This window comes from Salvelinus fontinalis, chromosome 32 (assembly GCF_029448725.1).
Source record: "Salvelinus fontinalis isolate EN_2023a chromosome 32, ASM2944872v1, whole genome shotgun sequence".
NCBI lineage: Eukaryota > Metazoa > Chordata > Actinopteri > Salmoniformes > Salmonidae > Salvelinus > Salvelinus fontinalis.
Window position 1 is genome coordinate 6595432 of NC_074696.1, and position 14033 is coordinate 6609464.

Consider the following 14033-nt stretch of genomic DNA (forward strand, 5'->3'; position numbering starts at 1 on the left):
TGTAGGAGATAATATCTAGAGGTGGGGTGAGTATAGTAATACTAATTGTAATGTAGGAGATAATATCTAGAGGTGAGTATAGTAATACTAGTGGTAATGTAGGAGATAATATCTAGAGGTGAGTATAGTAATACTAGTGGTAATACAGGAGATAATATCTAGAGGTGGGGTGAGTATAGTAATACTAGTGGTAATGCAGGAGATAATATCTAGAGGTGGGGTGAGTATAGTAATACTAGTGGTAATATAGGAGATAATATCTAGAGGTGGGGTGAGTATAGTAATACTAGTGGTAATATAGGAGATAATATCTAGAGGTGGGGTGAGTATAGTAATACTAGTGGTAATGCAGGAGATAATATCTAGAGGTGGGGTGAGTATAGTAATACTAGTGGTAATATAGGAGATAATATCTAGAGGTGGGGTGAGTATAGTAATACTAGTGGTAATGTAGGAGATAATATCTAGAGGTGGGGTGAGTATAGTAATACTAGTGGTAATATAGGAGATAATATCTAGAGGTGAGTATAGTAATACTAGTGGTAATGCAGGAGATAATATCTAGAGGTGAGTATAGTAATACTAGCGGTAATGTAGGAGATAATATCTAGAGATGAGTATAGTAATACTAGTGGTAATGTAGGAGATACTATCTAGAGGTGAGTATAGTAATACTAGTGGTAATGCAGGAGATAATATCTAGAGGTGGGGTGAGTATAGTAATACTAGTGGTAATGTAGGAGATAATATCTAGAGATGAGTATAGTAATACTAGTGGTAATGTAGGAGATAATATCTAAAGGTGAGTATAGTAATACTAGTGGTAATGTAGGAGATAATATCTAGAGATGAGTATAGTAATACTAGTGGTAATGTAGGAGATACTATCTAGAGGTGGGGTGAGTATAGTAATACTAGTGGTAATGTAGGAGATCATATCCAGAGGTGAGTATAGTAATACTATTGTAGTGAAATTGGTAGGTAGAATCCAACCCTTGTCCAGTACTGTAGTATAGACTACTAATATTGTAGTAGAGACTAGTTGTACTGTAGTGGTACTGTAGTAGAGACGAGTAGTACTGTAGCAGTAACTATAGTAGAGACTAGTAGTACTGTAGTGGAGACTAGTAGTACTGTAGTAGAGACTGGCAGTACTGTAGCAGTAACTATAGTAGAGACTAATAGTACTGTAGTAGTACTGTAGTAGAGACTAGTAGTACTGTAGTAGTACTGTAGTAGAGACTGGTAGTAATGTAGCAGTAACTATAGTAGAGACTAGTGATATTGTAGTAGTACTGTAGTAGAGATGAATAGTACTGTAGTAGTACTGTAGTAGAGACTAGTAGTACTGTAGTAGTACTGTAGTGGAGACTAATAGTACTGTAGTAGTACTGTAGTAGAGACTAGTAGTACTGTAGTAGTACTGTAGTAGAGACTAGTAGTAATGTAGCAGTAACTATAGTAGAGACTAGTAATATTGTAGTAGTACTGTAGTAGAGACGAATAGTACTGTAGTAGTACTGTAGTAGAGACTAGTAGTACTGTAGTAGTACTGTAGTGGAGACTAATAGTACTGTAGTAGTACTGTAGTAGAGACTAGTAGTACTGTAGTAGTACTGTAGTAGAGACTAGTAGTAATGTAGCAGTAACTATAGTAGAGACTAGTAATATTGTAGTAGTACTGTAGTAGAGACTAGTAGTACTGTAGTAGTACTGTAGTGGAGACTAATAGTACTGTAGTAGTACTGTAGTAGAGACTAATAGTACTGTAGTAGTACTGTAGTAGAGACTAGTAGTACTGTAGCAGTAACTGTAATAGAGACTAGTAATATTGTAGTAGTGCTGTAGTATAGACTAGTAGTACTGTAGTAGTACTGTAGCAGTAACTATAGTAGAGACTAGTAGTACTGTAGTAGCACTGAGTAGAGACTAATAGTACTGTAGTAGTACTGTAGCAGTAACTGTAGTAGTGGAGTGCTGTAGTTGGCTGGTAGTGTAGGAGAAGTAGAAGCAGGTGGGGTGAGCAGAACACAGGCAGACATTCTTCAGCTGATGCAGCACATTGCTGCTGAATGTCCCCTCCAGGGACATTGGTTTTGGGGAAGAGGTTGGTGTGGCACACTGGAACAGAAAGCATATATAGTACACACACAATCACAGTCTTGCGCAGCTAACCTTGTGGGGATTCTGTCCCATTCAAAATCCTATATTCCTTAACCTCTAACCCTAACCCGTACCCTAACCTTAACCTCTAACCCTAACCTTAACCTCTAACCCTAACCCGTACCCTAACCTTAACCTCTAACCCTAACCCGTACCCTAACCTTAACCTCTAACCCTAACCCGTACCCTAACCTTAACCTCTAACCCTAACCCGTACCCTAACCTTAACCTCTAACCCTAACCCGTACCCTAACCTTAACCTCTAACCCTAACCCGTACCTTAACCTCTAACCCTAACCCGTACCCTAACCTTAACCTCTAACCCTAACCCGTACCCTAACCTTAACCTCTAACCCTAACCCGTACCCTAACCTTAACCTCTAACCCTAACCCGTACCCTAACCTTAACCTCTAACCCTAACCTCTAACCCTAACCCGTACCCTAACCTTAACCTCTAACCCTAACCCGTACCCTAACCTTAACCTCTAACCCTAACCCGTACCCTAACCTTAACCTCTAACCCTAACCCGTACCCTAAACTTAACCTCTAACCCTAACCCGTACCCTAACCTCTAACCCTAACCCGTACCCTAACCTTAACCTCTAACCCTAACCCGTACCCTAACCTTAACCTCTAACCCTAACCCGTACCCTAACCTTAACCTCTAACCCTAACCTTAACCTCTAACCCTAACCCGTACCCTAACCTTAACCTCTAACCCTAATCCGAACCCTAACCTTAACCTCTAACCCTAACCCATACCCTAACCTTTAACCTCTAACCCGTACCCGTACCCTAACCTTAACCTCTAACCCTAACCCGTACCCTAACCTTTAACCTCTAACCCTAACCCGTACCCTAACCTTTAACCCTTTTATTTTTTTTATCCAGTTAGGCAAGTTGAGAACAAGTTCTCATTTACAATTGTGACCTGGCCAAGATAAAGCAAAGCAGCTCGACATACAACAACACAGAGGTACACATGGAGTAAAACAAACATACAGTCAATAATACAGTAGAAAAATAAGTCTATATACAATGTGAGCAAATGAGGTGAGATAAGGGAGGTAAAGGCAAAAAAAAGGCCATGGTGGTGAAGTAAATACAATATAGCAAGTAAAACACTGGAATGGTAGATTTGCAGTGGAAGAATGTACAAAGTAGAGATAGAAATAATGGGGTGCAAAGGAGCAAAATAAATAAATGAATAAATACAGTAGGGAAAGAGGTAGTTGTTTGGGTTAAATTATAGATGGGCTATGTACAGGTGCAGTAATCTGTGAGCTGCTCTGACAGCTAGTGCTTAAAGCTAGTGAGAGAGATAAGTGTTTCCAGTTTCAGAGATTTTTGTAGTTCATTCCAGTCATTGACAGCAGAGAACTGGAAGGAGAGGAGGCCAAAGGAAGAATTGGTTTTGGGGGTGACCAGAGAGATATACCTGCTGGAGCGCGTGCTACAGGTGGGTGTTGGTATGGTGACCAGCGAGCTGAGATAAGGGGGGACTTTACCTAGCAGGGTCTTGTAGATGACCTGGAGCCAGTGGGTTTGGCGACCCTAACCTTAAAGCCATTAAACCTAAGTTTAACCCTAACCATAGCTCCTAACCCTAAACCTAATTCTAACTGTAAGTTCTAACCCTAAACCCCCTAAAAATAGCATTTAAGTTTTGGGGAACAACAAAATGTACCTAGTTGGTCACATTTTTGTTTGTTTACTATTCTTGTGGGGACTTCTGGACCGCACAAGTGTAGTTAAACACACGCACACACGCGCACACACACACACACACACACACACACACACACACACACACACACACACACACACACACACACACACACACACACACACACACACACACACACACACACACACACACACACACACACACACACACACACACACACACACACACACACACACACACACACACACACCTATTTTAGAAATGCCATTGGTTTGTGGAGAAACTTTTTAAGATCTTTGATAGGCTGATGAGGAATTTCTTACAGGAAATAATCACTACAAACTGGTGTGGTTAGCATAGCAACAAGCAGTTAGCCACTGATTCCTTCCAAACCACTCATTGTTGATTTTGCAATTTCTCTTGTGTAATGTTTATGTCCAAACGCCGATGAGCAACGATACGTTTTATCTATAATTGATCTTCATGTGACAAGGCTTGAAAAGGAATTTCCAGTAGATTGTCGACTTGATTCATGATAATGACTGCTAGCTTGTATCTAAGATGATGAAAGTATGATGTTGACACGATCTGTCCAATAAAAGCTACTGTAGATATAACGTGATTTGATGTCATTATATCTGTGACCAATGACCTTGAGCCTTCTTGGATGGGCACTTCTAATGTAACTCTATGGCAGCACCCAAAGGGCTTGAATTTTCAAGCTCTCCCTGTAGATTTTGTGGCTACGTAGTGTCCCCATGAGTGACAGAACACTGAGCCAATCACGGCGCAACTAGGCAAAGGATGGCCACTTTGAAGAATCTACACTATAAAATATATTTAGATTTGTTTAGCACTTTTTTTGGTTACTACACGATTCCGTATGTGTTATTTCATAGTTTTGATGTCTTCACTATTATTCCACAATGTAGACAATAGTAAAAATAAAGAAAAACCCTTGAATGAGTAGGTGTCCAAACGTTTGACTGGTACTATATATATATATATATATATACATATATACCATGTTTATATATATATATATACCAGTCAAAAGTTTGGACACACTTCTTTTTAGCTAAACAGGTGGGGATCAAAACAGACTCTGCCCTGGATGACGGGTCGCTACAGATTGTGTAGAACGTTGGCAACCTGTATGAAGAATAGTCAATTTAGATACACGACGATTTTAATACTCTTCAGTGAATGTCGCCATCTTGTGGTGAAAGAGAGGGCGATGTAGTACAGTTATCTGAGCCACGTTCTGTCGGGAGAAAGTTGTCAAACGTTGCAGATTGAAGCGCCCCGAATAGAGTCAGGCACGTTTGTTTTACCATAGCATATTTCAACGTTAACGTTGGTCAGCGATGTGTCCTGCTGAACCCCTGGTAAAAAGGTCAAGCAGCCAAGAATGAAAGGGTCACACCATTGTTTTTCAAGCATTCTTTTAACATATGCAATAGCCACCACAATCAGATATTTTCATTGTAAACTCTCATATGAAAATTTAAAAAATCAAATTATTTTAGGAGAACTGACCCCTATTCTGACCCTAACCTCAGGTCTACCACCATCTGAATGGTTATGGGTCTGAATTAACTACTATTATCTACCACCATCTGAATGGTTATGGGTCTGAATTAACTATTATCTACCATATATGAAATCTATATATATATATATATGTATCTATCAATCTAGAAGAGGAGTATCTATTTTGGATGCAATTGAATGGAGTTGGAGAGACTGTGCTTTAACACACTGATATAAACCCTGTTAACTGGGGTTTAGCAAGCGATGCTAGCAGACATTAGCTTATGCTTTTCAATTCCAAATATGTGTAGTTTTGCGATGGGGGACTTTGTCGGACACCTCCAACAGCACAGGTTTAAATGACCTGGTACTATACAGTGTAGTGCATCGGGCACTATAGAGTGGAATGAAAAGCAGGCAGAAGGTTGTCCCCCTCCAGAACTACACACATTTTGTTAGTGGAGACAGACCCTACTTAGTGGAGACCCTACTTAGTATTTGCCACCCCACTTCAGCTGACTCAGGTAGAACAGGTCTCTCTACAGCCCAATATACCAGAGTCAACATTGCAGGGTAATTGGAAAACTGCTCAACTACTTTTTAAATTACTTTGCAAACACTTAGCAATTTAGCTAACCCTTCCCCTAAATCAAACTGTATGTCACATGCGCCAAATACAACAAGCATAGACCTTACAAACCCTTAAGGAACAAGTCAGATTCCTTCCCTTATCCCCTTCATTAGCTGGAGACTCACATCTCCCTCACTAACTTTAAGCACCAGCTGTCAGAGCAGCTCACAGATCACTACACATAGCCCATCTGTAAATAGCCCAGCCAACTACCTCATCCCCATCCTGTTATGTATTTTTGCTCCTTTGCACCCCAGTATCTCCACATTCATCTTCTCCACATCTACCATTCCAGTGTTTAATTGCTATAGTGTAATTATTTCACCACTATGGCCTATTTATTGCCTTCACTTACCTCATTTGCACACAGTGTATATATACACTTTTTATTTTTTTCGATTGACTATTTTGTTTATCCCATGTGTAACTGTTGTTTGTGTCACGCTGCTTTGCTTTATCTTGGCCAGGTTGCAGTTGTAAATGAGAACTTGTTCTCAACTAGCCTACCTGGTTAAATAAAAGGTGAAATAAATAAAAAAATATAGAGGAAGACGACCGATTAAACATTCTTTAAAAGCCTGAGTAGATGGAGCTTCAGTAGTATTACCACTCAGATCATTGGAAATGAGCAACAACCATGACCTCACAGCTTATCGGCATGGTAACCCTGTTCGTTTTAACAACATCTCAATGTGTATACTCATGTAGACTACATTTGACTTTACCTTGAACATATACAACATTTAGTAGCAGTGTTTGGTATGATTTTTTATTAATTCTACACCAGGTATGTGGGTCTGTACACAAAATACAGAAATTATATGGAGGACATACTGTAATTATAAAGTCATGTTCGTAAAAACACACTTTGATTAATGTTTCAGTTAAACGTATATATATATATATATATAAAAAAAATAAAAAAAACATTTGTTACAAAACCCCCAGAAAGGCAAGGCAAAGAAAATTGGTGTTCACTTGGTGCAAAACTACTTGACTGATTAGCATCTGAGGAAACCTGCATTTAAAAGCAACGTGTGTTTCCCGCGGTTACAACAGTGATATAGAGGAAGTGCCTATTAAACATCCTTAAGATGTGTCGTGTGTTCCTGTGAGTCTCAGAACTCCTTGAGAGCGTCTCCTCCCTGAGGGTTTTCCAGCCAGTGTGGGGGCCAGGTAGCTTTAACACTGGGTCTGTCCTTCATCATATTGTAGTATGCTCCCAGTTTGGGGTAACGCTCCGTAGACAGCCTGGAGGGAGAAGATACACAAATCGCAAAAAATAAAATAAATCATTCACCCATCCATCTTTGCATACTCATTCATTGATCCATATATCCACACATCCCTTCTGTGATCCCATTGATACTACACGGGTGAAACGCTTACCCAAAGCGGAAGGCGTAGGCAATCACAGGGAAGACAATAACGTCAGCCAATGAGAAGGCTTTTCCTGCCAGGTAAGAACCCACCGCCATCTGGAAACAAGCAAATGTATTAAGCCTTGTTCACACTGGCAGTTTGATGTGACTCAAATCCTATTTTTACATATCCGATTAAAAAAAAAATGTGTGCTGTTTTCCCTGCAGTCTGAACAGCCAAAACACACAGCAAAGCAGATATTGCAAGACACAAATCTGATTCCTGGTCACATGGGACTCGGAATTTAAAAGCCACTTGGGGGCAAATACTGTTACTGGGCAAATGTTTTTGCTTTCTAGCTAGCTACTCGGTTGACAAGAACATGTGGTTGCTAAGTGGCTTGTTTAATTGTTTACAAAAAAAATAAGTGTATGTGCTAAAAACGCCAAACTGCTACCTAGCTAGCCTACCGCCGCAGCTAGCCCGACCGCCGCAGCTAGCCCGACCGCCGCAGCTAGCCCGACCGCCGCAGCTAGCCCGACCGCCGCAGCTAGCCCGACCGCCGCAGCTAGCCCGACCGCCGCAGCTAGCCCGACCGCCGCAGCTAGCCCGACCGCCGCAGCTAGCCAAAAGGACTCATTTTGAAAGTCGGATCCTTTGAAACTTTAAGTGTTCTTACGCCATGATTCTGAACTGGGGAAATGTCAACGACAGGCCTTGTTGTCACCTTAAGCTTGTTACGTAACTTCTAAGTGATAGGCTGCTTGTGTTTCCTACGCCACCGTTCATACACACCCGTTGTTACCATGACTACTAGCGTAGCCGTGTCAGCAAAATTGTCTGAACACGCACACACAAATCCGATTTATGTCTCGTGAAGATTGCTGTTTGGACAGTCAGTATTCCGAAATAGATTTGAAAAAAATGTATATATATATATTATATAAGATATATAATATTTTAGCATTAAGGCTTAAGTCTACCAATAATTGGTGAGGGTGTGTGTGCATGCACGCATTTGTAAAATGTTTGCTAGTGTGTGTGTGTGTGTGTGTGTGTGTGTGTGTGTGTGTGTGTGTGTGTGTGTGTGTGTGTGTGTGTGTGTGTGTGTGTGTGTGTGTGTGTGCACCTTCTGAAAGTATCCCTCCCACAGCTTGATTTCAGTGGCCAGGTTCTCCTTGTTCCTCTTGATAGCCGAGTCATGTCTCTCCCCCTCGGGGACACGGTAGTTGTAGTAGATGACGTTACCTGAGAAACGGCAAAACAAAGTCGTAATAGGCATCATCATATGGCCCCTCGATAGAATGAAGAAACACGTGGGGGGGGGGGGGGGGGCAGGAAGTTGATGAAGACAACACAAGGTACGTGTTGGATGGCTGGGGGGGGGGGGGGGGGGCAGTAAGTTGATTAAGACAACACATGGCATGTGGGAGACCTGTATGAGAGAATATTATAAGTGAATCACAGATGAAAAGACATCGGTGTCCACTTCACACGTCCTTCAAAATGTTGTCTGGGCCAATCCTCCACGCTAAAGCATGTAATCAAAGCCTGTAATCCCCCTCCCTCTGGGCCCTGGTCTAAACTAACGCACTACATAGGGAAATCAGCCAGCATGCGACTGGACAGATCACCTTGGTTTGAGCACTCACTACCCTGTTGTAACACACAGTGGAGGTTTATTTATTTTAACTATTGCTGACTGTGTCGTTTAAAGAATTGTTACGTCCCCAAATGGAACCCTATATAGTGCACTACTTTAGACCAGAGCCCTAATCAGTGCACTGCTTTAGACCAGGGCTCTTTTAAAAGAAGTGCACAGGGTGCCATTTGAGACACGGCCCACGGCATCAGTCAGTAACACAGGGCCTGTTGGGAAAATGGCTCCGTGCAACAATGCTTGTTAGGACATCAGCTTTTAAAACGAGAGCTTTACTCTGGGGTGCCGAGCATCTGAATAACAGCCAAGCAGCACCATTGTCGCCCAGCGGGCATCATTATCCTGTTGTCACAAGGATCAGTTGTGTGTGTGTGTGTGTGTGTGTGTGTGTGTGTGTGTGTGTGTGTGTGTGTGTGTGTGTGTGTGTGTGTGTGTGTGTGAGTCTTACTGAGTTTGTCACTGAGGTTGAGGATCTCAAACATGCGCTGGTACATCAGGGCCTGCTCTACTTGGCCCTCAGGAATCAACTGGGGTCCCTGGGACCTGAATCGGCTCTGTCAGGGGAGAGAGAGAGAGACACACAGAGAACATTGAACTTGGGGTCAACTCAGAATAACAGTCAACTCTTGCTGTGCAGTACATTAGCGACACCTAGTGGGCCAATACCAGCAGAGCAGTACACTACATTTGATGAGCTGATATATTGAACGTACTTTATATTAAAGTATCACTTTCGTGAGCTCATTGAATTCCTACAAAAAAAATAAAATCAAAACAGTGAATAGTAACATGAAATCAAGTTTATTTTATATAACCCTTCGTACATCAGCTGATATCTCAAAGTGCTGTACAGAAACCCAGCCTAAAACCCCAAACAGCAAGCAATGCAGGTGTAGAAGCACGGTGGCTAGGAAAAACTCCCTAGAAAGGCCAAAACCTAGTAACACACGTATAAACTGGGTGGGTCGAGCCCAGAACGCTGAAAGCCGTGATATATCAGACCGTATACCACGACAAAGCCTGTACTGCTCTAGTTACGTTGGAAACCAGTTTAAAATAACAATAAGGCACCTCTGAGGTTGGTGGTACATGGCCAATATACCAAGGCTAAGGGCGCTCCGCCTATGGCTTTATTCAGGTCTAAGTTTAAAAAAGTACCTCTATCTAGAAGTCGATAGCTATGGACCTTTGGTTAAAAAAAGATGTATTACTGATGTCAATGTCTTGTAAGTGTATACAATGCTAGGACTCAAATGTCACGGTGCCATCAAATGTCACGGTGCCATCAAATGTCACGGTGCCATCAAATGTCACGGTGCCATCAAATGTCACGGTGCCATCAAATGTCTGTAGGTGTTGTTCATTGTTGTAGTCAAAGGGTTGGGGGGGGGGGGGGGGGGGGGGGGGGGGGGGGGGTATCCCTAACAGTAGCTTGCTTAAAGGGACATTTCTACTTCATATTCATCCGCACCACCCCAACATGTAAAAATAGCATGTTTCAATCTTACGGTAAAAAAAAAAAAAAAAAAAATGGAGGAATGTGTTTCCAATGACATCATTGACCAATTAGTAGACAATGCCTACTCATATATATATATATTTTTTTTAATCACACAATGCACAGCGATCTTCCTCCAGCTTGTTTTTTTACTACAAATCATAGAAACGCTCTATTCTCACATGTTGGAGATTCATATTAAGCTGAAACATTTTGAAGTGTCCCTTTAAATAAAATATACTTAAAACTTACACAAGTTGGATTGTAAAATGAAAATATGACACAGCTTTGTTGAAATAATGAGAGAATTATACCTAGCTTAAAATTAGGCTAGTTAGACCTCGCTCTGGTCCAGGGAGTTTCTCTACTATTAGTAAAACTAGTTATTAACGAGTTAAACTAGTTATTAACCAGGACCAGAGCTAAAAGTCAGACCCAGATCTTACCTCCAGGTACATGCATGCTGCATAGGACTCGTTGAGTATGTTGTCTCCGTGTTTGAACGCAGGGAGCTGGGAGGGAGAGAACAAAACGCTGAGGTAAGCATGACAATGCACTTCTCACATAATAGTTATGCAATCGGCGTGTGTGTGTGGTCCAAAAGTCTACACGCATATGTAACAGTAAAACTTTACGTCCGTCCCCTCGCCCCGACCCGGGGTCGAACCAGGGACCCTCTGCACACATCAACAACAGTCACCCACGAAGCATCGTTACCCATCGCTCCACAAAAGCAGGGGCCCTTGCAAAGCAAGGGGAACGACTACTTCTAGGTGTCAGACAACCGACTGAAAGGCTGCTAGCTCGCACCACCGCTAACTAGCTAGCCATTTCACATCCGTTACACATACAACACAAAACTCTGCCTGCCACCATTATAGCGACTGCAGAAGAAAATGGGCAACTGCAGCACAGCGAACACCGCAAACCACAACACAAATCAATGTATGATTTCTGTGTAGGGACTTGCCAAGTGACAAAACAATATAATACGTGTGTGCGGTTGTAGGCTACGCTTTAAAAAAACGTATCGTTCATTGTCTAAGAAGAAATAATAAAAGCCAAACACTACCTGTCCTCTGGGATTGATGTCCAGGACTTCTTTAGACTTGTGCTCTGCTTTCTCGAAGGACAGAAGTTTCTGATCGTATCCCTGCAGTTGCTTTTCCTCCAGAGCGATCATGACACGCCAGCACGGAGGAGACCCGGAGCCCCAGAGAAGTGTCATGTCCTTGGCCATGATTGTAGACTCGACCGCAAAAAAAAAGGTGCAAGACGTAAAAGTCGGCTTGTATGAGTTGCTAAAGAAAACGGTCAGTGAAAGACCGTTGTTCTGCAGTTATATAACGATTTGTTAGTATCAACTGGATTGGTTCAATATGAACACGCCTACTTTTGTAGCGTGTGCAGAATCAACACAAGGAAGTCATTTAGAATTGTTATCTATTTTTCTTTTTATCTACGGCGTTATCTGCAGGACAAAATAGGTTCGCAGCCAAATTTGCTTTAGATATTTATTTATCCCCTCTGTTTAACCAGCAACAACCCTAACTCAACCTCTTCTTGCAAACAAAAAATAAATGCTGATTTCGTCCTTAGAATGAAATAGGCAATACAACAATGGCGCATCGAATATCACTTGTGTATCTATCAGCTTAACAAAACCTATCGGTCACCTTCAACGTGCAAGTCATGACAGTCCGGTTTTACTGGTCTTTTCATCAACAAATGAAATACGCATAGTCATGTAGGCTACAGCACAAAGGAAGTCATATCACATTGTATTTGTCACATGCGCCGAATACAACAGGTGTCGACTTTACCGTGAAATGCTTAGTTACAGTACGAGCTGTTTCCAAATAAATGCAGAGTTAAAAAGTAGGAAACAGCAAAATAGGGAAAAAAGGAAATAGTACGCATTAGAATCGATATACACAGGCAGTTAGGAAAGCAAAGGCTAGCTTTTTCAAATAGAAATGTGCATCCTTCAGCACAAAGTCCAAAAAGTTTTGGGACACTGTAAAGTCCATGGAGAATAAGAGCACCTCCTCCCAGCTGCCCACTGCTCTGAGGATAGGAAACACTGTCACCACCGATATATCTACGATATTTGAGAATTTCAACAAGCATTTTTCTACGGCTGGCCATGCTTTCCACCTGGCTACCCCTACCCTGGTCAACAGCCCTGCACCCCCCACAGCAACTTGCCCAAGCCTCCCCCATTTCTCCTTCACCCAAATCCAGATAGCTGATGTTCTGAAAGAGCTGCAAAATCTGGACCCCTACAAATCAGCCGGGCTAGACAATCTGGACCCTCTCTTTCTAAGAATTATCAGCCACAATTGTTGCAACCCCTGTTACCAGCCTGTTCAACCTCTCTTTCGTATCGTCTGAGATCCTCAAAGATTGGAAAGCTGCCGCGGTCATCCCCCTCTTCAAAGGGGGTGACACTCTAGACCCAAACTGTTACAGACCTATATCCATCCTGCCCTGCCTTTCTAAGGTCTTCAAAAGCCAAGTTAATAAACAGATTACCTACCATTTCAAATCCCACCGTACCTTCTCCGCTATGCAATCTGGATTCCGAGCTGGTCATGGGTACACCCCAGCCACGCTCAAGGTCCTAAACGATATCATAACCTCCATCGATAAAAGACAATACTGTGCAGCTGTATTCATCGACCTGGCCAAGGCTTTCGACACTGTCAATCACCACATTCTTATTGGTAGACTCGACAGCCTTGGTTTCTCTAATGATTGCCTCGCCTGGTTCACCAACTACTTCTTTGATCGAGTTCAGTGTGTCAAATCGGAGGGTCTGTTGTCCGGACCTCTGGCAGTCTCTATGGGGGTGCCACAGGGTTCAATTCTTGGACCAACTCTCTTCTCTGTATACATCAATGATGTCGCTCTTGCTGCTGGTGAGTCTCTGATCCACCTCTACGCAGACGACACTATTCTGTATACTTCTGGCCCTTCTTTTGACACTGTGTTAACAACCCTCCAGGCGAGCTTCAATGCCATACAACTCTCCTTCCGTGGCCTCCAACTGCTCTTAAATGCAAGTAAAACTAAATGCATGCTCTTCAACCGATCGCTACAAGCACCTGCCTGCCCGTCCAGCATCACTACTCTGGACAGTTCTGACTTAAAATATATGGACAACTACAAATACCTAGGTGTCTGGTTAGACTGTAAACTCTCCTTCTGGTTATCCGTAAAAAAAAAAAAAAATGGTGCCGTCTGGGTTGCTTAATATAAGAAATTTGAAATGATTTATACTTTTACTTTTGATACTTAAGTATATTTAAAACCCAAATACTTTTAGACTTTTACTCAAGTAGTATTTTACTGGCTGACTTTTACTTGAGACATTTTACATTAATTAAGGTATCTTTACTTTTACTCAAAGTATGATAATTGGGTACTTTTTCCACGTGGTAAAGGGTTTGAATATTTGGGGGGAGGGGGGGGGTATAAATTAAACAATAACCCAG

The 14033-nt window shown here is 42.0% G+C and overlaps 1 protein-coding gene across 1 annotated transcript; it reads right to left on the minus strand.

Moving 5' to 3' along the window:
• Nucleotides 1-6771: 6771 nt before the first annotated feature.
• gstr (glutathione S-transferase rho) lies at nucleotides 6772-11886 on the minus strand. Its single transcript, XM_055893250.1, has 6 exons — nucleotides 11609-11886; nucleotides 10983-11048; nucleotides 9487-9592; nucleotides 8508-8626; nucleotides 7406-7494; nucleotides 6772-7267 (listed from the first exon to the last, which is right to left on the minus strand). The coding sequence occupies exons 1-6, from the start codon at nucleotides 11774-11776 to the stop codon at nucleotides 7135-7137; spliced, it is 681 nt and encodes a 226-aa protein (XP_055749225.1). The 5' UTR covers nucleotides 11777-11886; the 3' UTR covers nucleotides 6772-7134.
• Between the last annotated feature and the right edge of the window lie 2147 nt (nucleotides 11887-14033).